The sequence below is a fragment of the Microtus ochrogaster genome, chromosome 10 (genome assembly GCF_000317375.1).
Source record: "Microtus ochrogaster isolate Prairie Vole_2 chromosome 10, MicOch1.0, whole genome shotgun sequence".
Classification (NCBI taxonomy): domain Eukaryota; kingdom Metazoa; phylum Chordata; class Mammalia; order Rodentia; family Cricetidae; genus Microtus; species Microtus ochrogaster.
This window is the reverse complement of record NC_022016.1, coordinates 22,833,565-22,846,809: the sequence shown is the minus strand read 5'-3', so window position 1 is coordinate 22,846,809 and position 13,245 is coordinate 22,833,565. Positions and strand designations below refer to the sequence as shown.

At 34.4% G+C, this 13,245-nt stretch overlaps 1 protein-coding gene across 1 annotated transcript in view; it reads right to left on the bottom strand.

The window, feature by feature from the left end:
- Cntln (centlein) overlaps positions 1 to 13,245 on the bottom strand; it is a 259,628-nt gene that overhangs the window by 116,204 nt on the left and 130,179 nt on the right. Inside the window, exons 9-10 of the mRNA XM_026782102.1 lie at positions 9,584 to 9,736; positions 7,928 to 8,053 (exon numbers count right to left, since the gene is read on the bottom strand). Coding sequence (XP_026637903.1) covers positions 7,928 to 8,053; positions 9,584 to 9,736 — 279 coding nt within the window. The remainder of the gene's footprint in view (positions 1 to 7,927; positions 8,054 to 9,583; positions 9,737 to 13,245) is intronic.

Here is a 13,245-nt window from a genome sequence, read left to right as displayed (position 1 = left end):
AGAGAGAGAGAGAGAGAGAGAGAGAGAGAGAGAGAGATATTTAGGCAAAACACTCATACTCACAAAATAAGAGTATGAATCTTTAAAAGCACACTATTTCTATATGGTAAACTTCTGTGGTTAATTGCTTGGGGAAAGAGGTACTCTCTAGCTTAAAGTGATGCAAAATCAGTAGGCATTTGGAACTCAGATTTGAAATCCATTCTGAGAGATTTTTCTATTAGTTACATAATCTTGCAAACACAACTAAGTTCAAGTTCTTTTTCTACAAAACACAGACTAGAAAACAAAGGCTTACAGGCAGAAGCCTGACAGCAGCCCTTCCCCAGAGGCACACACAGTAAGACCGAGCATCTGTTCTCATCCTTTCTCCGGGTATTAACAGTGATGGCTTTAGTTTTTAGAATTCACTGCTTTCTTGGCCATTTCCTGCTCATCGATGTTGGAAGACAATATTTATAGTTTGCATCATTTTACTCCAATTCCGTCTCATGAGTACTGATATCGTTTACTCTGCTTTTATTCTTCTTCTAGAAGAATTCCTTTAAACAGCTATCAGAACTATTGGAGTCATGGGCATGCCATGTTTACAGCAGAGGGAAATGAAAATTTTTCATAAAGAATAAAAGGATGAAAGCAGCACCGCTTGACTGGGGTGTTCAGAAAAACCATTATCTAATAAGAGTTTTAGAATATTTCAAACCGCTGCTGCAAACTTGTTAAAAAGAAGCATACTGTATTACCCAAAATAGCTACTAAAATTTTTAAACATTTATTTTAATTTTGTGACACACATTTAAATTTAGTATTACCATTTCTTCATCTTTTTTTTCTTAGAAGATGTCGATTTAAAAAGAAAAAAAGAAAAACACCTTGATTTTTGTTTCTCAGAGTAGGACCACAGGCAATATTAAGACTTTTCCTTAAGATACAGCAACAAATGTCTATTCACCACAGAAAAGATACCTGTGACAAGTCTCAGAAATGATCCTACTCCAAGTCCAGCTATGTGAAACAGTGAATTTATGGGTTTAATTACAGGAGCACGGGTGACTCAAAGAGAGTTTCACCACCAAAAACCCACCCATGTACGGGTGAAGCCTTCTGTACAAACTGCTGAAGGAACGGTAGGGGTTTGCTGTTGCAATCATTGAGTAGAACTGTGTAAAATTTGTAACCTTCCAAGCTTTTTGAGATTCATATGTTTTTTTCATTTCTGAGTCTAGAGACTCTTCTTGTGGTGGTTTTTATAAAAATCCAGTTTCTTGATATTTAAAATAAAAGCTATTTATAACACTTGTAAGGAATAAAGAATGAATTAAAACTTAAATTTTCATACTAAACAAATTAAACACTAGTTGCCTTATTAGGAATTTTAACAAGCTATGTTAGAAATATTTTAATTAAGTAATTTAATTGTAATAAATGTTTATAATACATTAAGGTCAAAATACTTTTCAAAAATAAGTTTATAGCTAAACTATGTAAAATCCTTCTACAATAGCTTGCTATAATTATTCTTCATGAGATGAAATCTATCCCCCAAATATTTATTGTACAATTAATTTTTGAAAAACGATATTTTTTGTTTTTCTGTTGTAACTAGAGTCCACAGCTCTATAGGATAAGAAGTGATTACAGGAGAACAATGAACTTTGTTTTAATTTTACTTGTCTCTTAGCTGATGTATAATACTCCAGTGCTTATGTAATTCCTTATAATGTTCTTAAAATGTAAGCTATCAGAAAATGAATTCAAACCAAGGATTATTTATAAATATACATAGTTAATGAGAATATTTAAATATATTTTCACTCACACATGCTGTGCTATGGAACTCCATTGTCTTCAGAAATAGAGTTAATTGGTATTAAAATGTAGGCATAGGGCACATTTCACTTTTCCCTCATTCAATACTTTAGAACAGGTAGAAGCTAAGTTTGTCAAAAGGTGATTACCTCAAAAGAAACTGTGAAAATCAATAACCAAAGACTCTTCATAACCTCACATATACAGCCTCTGCACTGAAACCTAAGTCTTTAATTCCTATTTCATGTATTATAGTGAAAACAAAAACAACAGAATTTTGTCAGAGGAATATTGCCACCACAAGTCACACAACAAAATCAAGTGTAAGAAATGATACAATTTATGTTATTAACTACTAAGTATTCCTAAAAGACACACAAATATTCCAAGGGTAGCCATTGAATCAGATCCATTCATTGGATCATTCTATAAACATTTACTAAATACTTTCTATATTTTATCTGAAATGGCTAGAAACCCTGAAACATTAGGACCCAGAATTAAGAAAAATGCAACCTCTAACTTTTCTCCATGATTTTGCATATTTATTATTTTTTATTTCAGAAGAACAGAAGTGATTCTTGATCCATTCTTCTGATTTAGTTAAGACAACGTGAATTAGGAGCACAAACTTTGATCAAAAAGCAGTGATTCAGTCTTCAGGGAACAAGACACACATTTATAAAAGTTAGCAAAACATTATTTTTTTCTTCTTATCTTTATTCTTTGAGAATTTTGTTTGTTAGATGAATATTGATGACGGTGACATGGAAATAAGTGAACTGCTCCCAGCAGAAACAGATTGCCTTTTAATGTCAGCAGGAGAGGACACCAGTCTCTGAAGCAGAGAGTAGAGAGCACCCATGAACATGGGTGGGGGTGGGTATGTTAATAAAGTGGGAAAGAATCTGTTTACAGGTCAGTTCCCCCACAGTCTCTAAGTCCTGCACAGCTGCAGAGGTTGGTATGTTATCCTTATCCCTAGCTTCAACTTTCCCATTCAGAGTTTCTCTGCCCACCTGAGGCCTTCAGCTCATTAGCCTTTCAGTTCATGCACACAAGATATTTCAATCACATTCGCCTCCTAGTTCCCTGTTCTAACTCCTATCAGATTCATAGCTCCATGTTCCCCTTTCAAATCTATGTTCTCTCTCCTTTCTCTGACAACCTAGTGTATATAAAAAGTTAATGACTCTTCAGCAATTCCATAGGGATACTTAATTTTATCAAAATGTATAAATTTCCTATATAGCAGGGCTATGAAAAAAAATACACATAAACTGCATGTCCAAGTCAGCACTATTTGTCAACATGACACAGTTTAGAATCATTTGAGAAAAAAATTGACCGAAGAATTGCCTAGGTCAGATATGGCCTGTTGACAAGTCTATGGAAGATTATCTTGATTCTTAGCTGACATAAGGTACAGCCCGCTGTGGGTGGCACCATTCATAGACAGGTAGCCTTAACTACCAAAGAAAGCTACCTACATAAGCGCCTGTAAATTAAGCCAGAAAGCTAGCCAACATAGAGCTGTCCTCCAGGGATTTTGCTTCAGGTTCCTGACTTGATGCCCCTCAATAATGGACTGTGGAGTGACAGATTCTTGGAAAGATGCTGTCTGCATAGGCTGAGGGACTTATAACTTCAGCGAGTACAGATTTTGGAATATTGTTGATCTGATATCCTAATTACAATTTCCCTCAGGCTATCTTTAACACCCTAAAGAGTATCCTTGGCTACCCAAGAGTGTGACCTAATATCTTAGGCATATTTATTTTGATGTCTTTCATCATCTTCAAAGTAAATACAACTATAGTACAAAAGTAAGAAGAGCAAAATATGTCAATATTTGTACAAAATTAATAACAGAACTTAATATAAATAATATGCAGATTCAATAAACTATCATTTTAATACTTTCCAAGTGTGTGTATATCCACACACGTATTACATGAGCTAAAGATGAAGTTAATATCTTTCTCCCATCCTTTAATTGACCTGGGTAATTAATTTGGTACCCTACAGCTCCCTGGAGAACATAGCCTTTGTCTTTGGTCTATGAAATCTTCCATAGAACAACATTTGTGGAAACATGAATATATGCAACATAACCAAGTATATATGAGAAATGTGTCTTTATATGTCTAGGAATTTATAATGCACACTGTATGAAAAAGAAATATTTCAATACTTGGCTTACAATAACAATTTAAACCTGGACCATTTTCCCCCACCCTACTCTCATTAACTTCTGGCAAAGTATTCCATAGAAGACCAAGGTCATAACAAAAATTCAACAAATATTAATGGTAATACTCTAAAAAGCAAGAATCCAGAACAAAATATTTTAAAATCCAAATACTTATACAGATCACCTTTCTTTCATTCTCAGGATAAACAACCACAAAGAAACATATTGTGTCCTAATTCTCATATGTTAGAATATGATCTTTTTGGAGATAAGATTTATACAAAAGTAATCATATAAAAATGAGGTCATTAGGTAGGTCCTAATCTAATATCTTTCTGTCTTAGGATGTTGTAAAGAGACATCATGACCACTGCAACTCTTATAAAGAAACACATTTAATGAGGGAGCTCTCTTACATACAAAAGTTTATTGCATTATCATGGTGGGAAGCATGGCAGCTTGCAGGCAAACATGATGCTGGAAAAGAAGGTGAGAGTTCTACATCTTGATCTGAAGGTAACAGAAGGTGTATGTATGTCACATTGGGCATAACGTGAGCATACGAGACCTCAAAGCCCACCTCCATAGAGACAGGCTTGCTCCAAAATGGTCATACCTACTCCAACAAGGCTACACCTTCTAATTGTGCCACTTCCTATGGCCCAAGTATTCAGACATATGAGTCTATGGGGTCATTCCTATTCAAAACACCATACCTTCTATAAAGATAAGATAGAGATACAGGGAGAAAGACATATAGGAAGACAATGTGAAGACATAGGGGGAATGCCACCTATAAAGCAAGGAATATCTAAGCAATGAGAAATGGGGAGAGAGTAAAAGAACTAATACTCAGCAATCAGAGGAACTTGTCTGGTTGATGCCTTGCTATTTGGCTGGCCTGGCTAGCAGAGCCTCAAGATCAAGCATTTCCATTGTGCTAAGTCACTCAGCTTGTGGTGGTGCCTTACAGCAGCTTTGGAAAAGCAAACACACTTATTATCATCACTGTTACTATTTGTGGTGCTGGCAACAGAAGCCAGAGCCATCCACACACTAAGCCTGAATTCTACCACTTGAGTTGTATCCCCTAAGCCTCCTGTGAAAAAGTTAACCCCCACTGGGAGGTATTAAGAAGGCAGAAATTAGGGTGAGTCTGGCCTATGTGAGACAAGTGAGATTAGACCAGCTTTTCTTCTGTGAAGACCTTAAGTCTGATAGTAGGAACAGGGAGAGCACCTCCTGTCTCTCACTGTTGTAAACTGAGCCTCATGACTCTCCACATGCAGGAATTGGTACCCTAGAGAAACCACTTTTTTGTGTTAGGTACAAATCTCTGGTATTGTGTTATTAGCAAAAGCATATACTAATTAAGTATATTTTCAATCTGTTGAAAATCTCAGTTAAAAAAAAGATTTTCTTTTCTCTTTGCTTGACCATCTATGAGCCAAGACACTGACTTTCTCTGTCTTTGGGCTCAAACTCAGACATGAACTTACACAATGAATCCTAGTTCTACAGCCTTAGGGCTCAGACTAGAACTATACTGTTGACACACTTACACCTCCAGTTCCAAACTACAGGTCTAGAACTTCTCAAATTCTAACTGTGTGAGTCAACTGCAATTTAATATAAATAAAAAATATATACATATACACATGCACGCACACACATGTATATACCTACATATATATGTGTGTATATGTGTAGGTATATACATGTGTATATGTATATGATGCATGTATATGTATACATATACATATGTTATACTGATCCTGGAGAATTCAGAATAAAGCCAATAGAAGCCTTGGTATATAAATTTCAAGAAACATACAAAAGAAAAATGGGCCTAGAGTAGACTTTTTAAAATATCTATGTTTTATGCTCATTCCTGCATTTTTACTCAACACACCATAGACAATAACTTATCATCTTCTTTTCATCTTTCTCTTCTCATCCTCCCTTCCTTCTTTACTTCCTTCCTTCCTTCCTTCCTTCCTTCCTTCCTTCCTTCCTTCATTTCCTTCCTCTTCCTATCTTTCTCACTTTCTCTTTCTTCCCTTCTTCTTTCTCGCTCTCTCTTTCTTTGTTTCTGACAGGGTCTTACACTCAACATTATAACGTAGCTGAACTTCCAAGCCTCCTGCCTCCTCTTCCTGGCCACTGAGATGGCAGCTGTGCTCAAGAGTCCAGTTTTATCTAGGGCTTGGATTAAACCAAGGACTATGTTCCTCCTTGGCAAGCACTTTACTAACTGGTCTGTATCCCCACATTCTTAGCTAAAGACAAGGTCCTAGCTAGAGGGCAAGCAACTTACCCGCCATGTCTTAGCAAGTTGCATAATGAGTGAATAATACATGCTGACTAATTAAAATAATCAATTAATTACTATTGTGTAAACAAATAGACAAGTAACTCTAATATTTTTCTGCATTCTGTGTAAATGAAACTATAAATGCTGGATGAGACAATCTAGCTTTTCTTTCTAGTAGAAAGAAAATATGATCATTTTTGTTTGTTCTAGAACAATAGTTAACTATGAATAAACATAAATTAACAGTGGAGAAAAGGCAGAAAAATATTATTTATAATATATACATAACTGTATCTTGAAACCAATTTTGTTCTAGGAACAACATAAACTAGGCAAAAAAAATCTCCCTAAGAATAACTATATACTACATAAAAAAGACTTGAGCATTTAGGACTGCAAGTTGGCTCAAAGGCCTGCCACATATAAGACCCAGGTACAACACATAGCATTGCAAAAGGAAAGGCTATGGGGAATCAATTAACTATATGGCAGATACTAAAGTAGGGTAAGAGTTCAGGTGCCTATGAATGAAGAATGAAAAACCACCACATCAAAGTCAGAGAGAAAATATAAAGTCCTCCGGGTTCTGGGAATAGTGCTCAGTGGTTAAGTACTTGTCTAGCAAGTGTGAAGCTCCAGGTTCTATCTCCAGCATAACAAAATGAAATAAACAGATAAATAGATGAGCAAGAAAGACAGACACCCAACAGTCACATACCAGTAGCTCAATATGCACTAAGAACTTTCTCTCAAAAGCAAAGCTCACTGAATATTAATTAGGAAGTACATATTTTCAAAAACAAAACCATAAGATATATGCTTCTTAAAACGGGCAGAGAATGAATTTAAAGACTACACGAAATGTTCTGTAATGGACTTAGTTGAAATGTAAAAAATAATACATAAATTTATTTGCTATTTTACTCTGTGTTTGCATTTGTTTTGCTTTGTTTTGTTTTCACAGGGGTTATAGACTGAACCTGAGGCTATGCAGGCATCGGGAAAGTGCTCTACCACAGGCCTACATCCTTAGCTCTATCGGCTTCTCAAGTAAAAGTAACTTACTATCACATTCATTAGATTTAGAATAACCTAAGAGACAGGACTCTTGGCTTGTCTGTGAGAAGATTGTCCAGAGAGATTCATCTGAGCAGCGAAGCTCTACCCTGAATCAAAGTGGCACCACTATCGCATGGATGGAGGTCCAGACCAACTAGCATTCAATGTTTATTGTTTCCTCTATATAAAAACAAGAAAAGTAACTAATACATTATCTATAAGTGATCTGAGCAAAGTGAATATGATATTTAACCAAAAATGTCTATCATATATAAACAACAGGAAATTATTTTTCTGTTATCTACGGTGTTCTGTTTTTTTTGTGTCGAAAATACGTAAGAAATTTATTCCAAATTTTATTTGAAATTAATGAATATGTATTTCATTTTCGAGAAGTAAATATTTTTACTACTTTATAATCCTAAGAAATCTGTTTTAAAGACAGTTTTTACGTAATAATTACATTCAGAAAGGAAAAACATGTGAACCGTATCCTTGTTCTGTTTATATTGATCTTTGCATGGTTTTAATTAAAATGATTTAATGTTCACCTTTAGCTGTAATGTCTTCTCTAAGTTTTCAATCTTTCTTTCCGCTCTTTTCAGCTTCCTTAGCTCCTCTGAGCCCATGAAAGAGCTCTTTGGGGACAAAGACCTTGAGCGTTTCACAGGTGGTTCCTTGAGAATAAAACAAGGACATGGTTGAACTGGCTGAAACACTGGATTATGAAAGACATGCAAAATTAAAGAACAAGTAATTTTGAATACTAATAATGAATTATAAAAAAAAAAAGTCCTGCATGGAATACCCGAGAAATAACAAGCGGAATTACCACAGTGCTGCAGCTAAAGGTTTCTCTGTGACTCGTTAATGAGAATATTCATTTACATTTACATTGTTTCTTTCAGAATAATGATGTCCCATTAGGGAAGACTAAAGGGTTATAGACTCAGAAATGCAAGAAACCTCATTACAAAGGAGGGGATAGAGGCTGGTCTAATTGCTCTATAAGGGTCCAAGGTTACACTTGATAGGACAACCAGAAACAAGAGGGAAAGGATTTTTTCCCCTTTGAAATAGTTTAACACACTGTGAAGTTGAAGGAACAATATGCTTGAGGAATATAAATACAACAGACAGTAGATCTTATACCATAATGACCATATGGTCATTAACTGTAATGTGGCCAACTAGAGACAAGAATGTGTGTTTATATTATGTAGCTCCATATACCAATCTGGAGACAGAATGCAGGAAAACGGCTATAAAGCTGGGCAGCAGTGTTCCCCTTTTATGCATGTCCTTACAAAAAAGAAAAAGGAAATGTTTAAAATACACCTGTTCTTCCTTTCCTTGGCTTTGGCAATAAAAATAGCATATTTTCAAACTTCAGTAACACAGTAAGCAACCAAATTTGGTCCTATAACTGATTTTAATCTTATGAATGCTTCCTTTCATTTAAATGAGGCTAGGAAACTACCTCAAAATGATGAGAACTACAAAATATGGTGATATTATTATGAATAAATAAAATCCATGCTTCTGAAAATTACTAACAGTAGTATAAGGCATAAGTAACACTGCCATGGGTACACAGATCAGTCTTAGTTAAAATGTTTCCTTCATTAAGGCAGCTTGTGCTAATCATTAAGAAAAGAAAGGAAACTGAAAAGAACCCAGAACAATCATCCTCAGCACACTGTGCTCCTAGGGAACAGTCCTCTGATGTAACAGGTGTGGGGAGAGCTGTCTAAAATGCTGTGCTTTCAACTTACCTGTAACCTTCCTATCGGGAAACATTCTACAGCATATTCTGCTGCATAACATAAATATATAATGAATATAATGAAAAGAAGTAGAGAAGTTTTAAAAAATGTCATGTAAATTTTGCTGATTTATCTTTATCGCTACCCTTTGACTCTCTAATAAAAGAATATTGAAATATCTCAGTGTTTTATATTCCATATGTCCTGTGTTTTACATGGCATACTGGAACAAAAATGAATATTGTATACGTTTTCCTTTTACTTAAAATTATAAATATAAGTAACTACGTTTTATAATAAACTCTAACAGGTAGATGAGGGATACTTACCAGAAGAAAGTAAGATTTTAGTTTCAATATATACGGAAAGAAATGCGTGACTTTCTCCCTTGCCTTGCCAGCCTCCTCCTGACAAATGACTAAGATGTTAAAACGTCTCTACCTTGTGTTTTCCTTCAGTGCTCTTCCCTGAGAAACTCTGGTTAGAGGATCTAAACTCCAACAACTTTTCATTTGCCACCTTCAGTTTCTTCCGTAAATACTCGATTTCAGACTTCTGTGAGACCATTAATGCTTCCAAGCTTGATAATGATGGCTGTTGAGACAACTGTTATTTAAAGCCTGTGTGCAAAACTCCACATATGATTATATTTCACATAATTTAAAAAATTCTGGGTTCATTTCTACTACTCCATAGAAATCATAAACATTCTTGGAAGAATTAGTTTTAACAGCAAACTACAGGCTTTAAAAGGTTAGAGCCCAAGCTCAGTTATTATGCATAGGCCCTGGGAGAGATCCCAAGACCTAAACATCCAAGCTCCCTTTATCTAAACTACTTCGTTTTAATAGTGACATTTTTAGATAAAACACCAAGAATCTACACAAATGTCTTCATAAATTGTGTTGTCATATACATTTTCAGGAAAAAAAAAACCTTTAAATTGAAGAGTCACAGTCTATGCCTATATCTATAATCTATAAATCAATCATTGTAAGTTATGATTAGAGACAAGAGTTTCCTCACAGAATACTCCTTCTACCATCTGAACATTGAGAGTCACAAGAGCATAGAATGCAAACCTAGGGGAAGGAAAGCCCCGGCACCATGGAGGTCTAGCCAGCCTATGTTGTACCACACATTAATAATCACACTTCAAGAATTCTAAGACATTTGGCAATAGATTCACAAAGATCCCCTTTAGAAATCGGTTCATATGTCACAAACTGTTAGTGGTTAGTCCCAAATTTTAATAATAGGAATCACAGGAAGCCAGATTATGAAAACTAGCTTTCTACCAATTTCACTGGATGATTTGAGACCACAAAAAGCCATGTGCAAATATCTTCAAATTTATCACTTCTTTTACAAAAGATAGAATACAAAATCATTATGAAAATGGTGCTTTCACTGATTTAACCATTTTAAAGATTTATATACTTATTTTATATGTTTGTGTTACTGCCTGAGTAAATGTTGTTTACCCCATGCATGGAGGATCTTAGGGAGTTTAGAATAGGACATTTGATCCTTGGAACTGTAGTCACTAATCATGGGTTGCTATAAACTACCATGTAGATGCTGGGAACTGAATCCTGGTACTGAAAAAGCTACAAGTGATCTTAATAACTGAACTATCTCTCCAGTCCATTTTTTGTTTATTTAATCACATTAAAATGGCAAATCATAGGATGTTAGTATTATCAACATGGATCCAGTAACCCTGAAAATATTTTATAACTTTAATTATGTACAGTCCCATCCTTCTCAAGTGATATTACCAAGAACTTTGACAACATAAAAAAAAGCCAATATATGTACACACATGTATGTGTGTGCCTACCTGGGCATGTACATTCTGAACAAAGGTAATACCATTTTGTTCCTATTTCTGTTTTCCTTTTCAGTAGAATAAGAAAAAATTCCTCAATTCTAACATAATTGTTTGGGGATGAGAGAACTATTTTTATTTATATGCTTTTTCTTTAGGATATCTTTGCATTTAAATCACCTGATTAATGTCCAAGGGTTCATTTACCATATTATGAACATATCCTTCGGAGTTATTTGTCTTGTAGTGTCAAATCACATATCATTTTCATTTGGACAATCTTAAGCCACTTTTCTTTCATAGTCTAAGTGACTTGCCCTCTTCTTCTTCCCCCTATCTTAAGCATAATGCTTTTTATATTCTTTGATTTTTTTCCTCCTATTATAATCAAATATATGCTGTCCACAAATATTTCCATTGCTAAGAAGCTAAACACATTTAAAAGTTATACTGCTCTTCTCCATCTCATTATCAAAAATTACAAGAGATATATACATATAGATGATATGATATATAACATAAACAATACATAACACTTATATCATATCATATATTATATGCCATATACTCAATGTCATACATTGTTACATTATATAATGTGTCTATTATATATAGTACATATATACACATAATGTATGTAATATATATTATATGCATTTTTTTCTCTGCGTAGCCCCAGTAGTCCTGAAACTCACTCTGCAGACCAGGCTGGCTTCGAATTCAGACAGCCACCTGCATCTGCCTCCTATATGCTGGGATTACATGCATGACCAGAGCTGGCTACAAAAAATATATTAATATCCTCTCATTTATTAAATAAATTTTTAATAATTGTTCAAGGTCAACCCAAATTTTAAAATAAACAGGAGAAGCATAATTTTAGCTTATGAATATATGTAAAAAGAAATTCAAAGTTCTTTAAGTGAGTTTTTAAGAATTCATGGATTACAATATGATAAGCTAAGATTATTAATATTCCTTTTTAAATAGGTCAAATGTTCATAAAGACATTCAAAGACTCCTAACATCAGATACTGCCACTGAAATTATATCTTACTTATACTATTTCCATTAATACTAGTGATGTTTCTAATAATAAAAAAAATATTTAAGAAGCATTTTTTAAAATTCAACAAACAAAAGATTAAATTTTGAAAAGAATGATAATTCAAATCGACATAGCATCTAGAGGATAATGCATGCAAGTAAAATGGGTTGAACTTGGTTTTGAAGTCATTAAGTTGAGACACTTGTATTAATCATCCTATGTAGTTTTACTCTTCATTTTTCAAATTATATTTTTCATGTCCTTTAAATGAGACACTTTCTCTTGACTGTCATCACTTTGACATAGTATTTCACTTTTTTCTCTTAAAACAATCATCCTTTGAGCATAAGTAAAGTTCAGGCGTGGTGACTGATACCTGCAAACACAATGTTTACTACAAGCAGATTGCTGAGTATGAGGTCACCCTAGTACACAATGAAAATCCCTGGCTAGCCTTTTGGAAGACAAACCATAGTAAACCACAGTAATCAGATACTATCAATAAGGTTTGTGACTACAAACGGGGATCTTGACTACCTAGGTGAAGAATATAATCCTGAATATAAATGTGATTATCTGCATACACATAGCAAATATATGATGGAAACTGTCCTTATGTATCATCACACACCCTTTTCTTCTTTAAGGGCTCTTTATATTATAACAAAAATCAAGCAAACAAGCCTCTTCTTCATGCAAGCCTATCCTTAAAATCTTAGAACTTTTATCTTGTTAATATATTTCTTTATAATAAAAGGTTTTGGCCTATTTTTAGTTTACATTATAAATATAGCATGGTTTGCATGAGGCCATAGTTAATCTGATAAGAAACAATTGATATGTACGTAAAAACATCCAGTTGGAAACAATTTCTGTTTTGTTTTGGTGGTAAGGATTGAACCCAGGGCCTTGTGTCTAATAAATAAACGCTGTGTAACATCTTTACACATTGATCCTTCAGGTAATTTTGGTTTTTAAAAATAGTATGTAACTATATAGAAGCTGAGAAGTAAGTAACTTTTCAGTGTTGTGTCAATTGTTTAAAGTTAATAATATAAATTTGGCCAAATACAGAGGCACTTGAGAGGAAGAGGATCACAGAGGCATGAGCCTATGTCAAAGAAAGCCAAGGTCTGTGTATATAGAGCAATGGAAGTGGACTTGAGAAGAGAATCACAGAGACATGATCCTATGGGGGGAAAAAAGCCAAGGTCTGTGTATCTA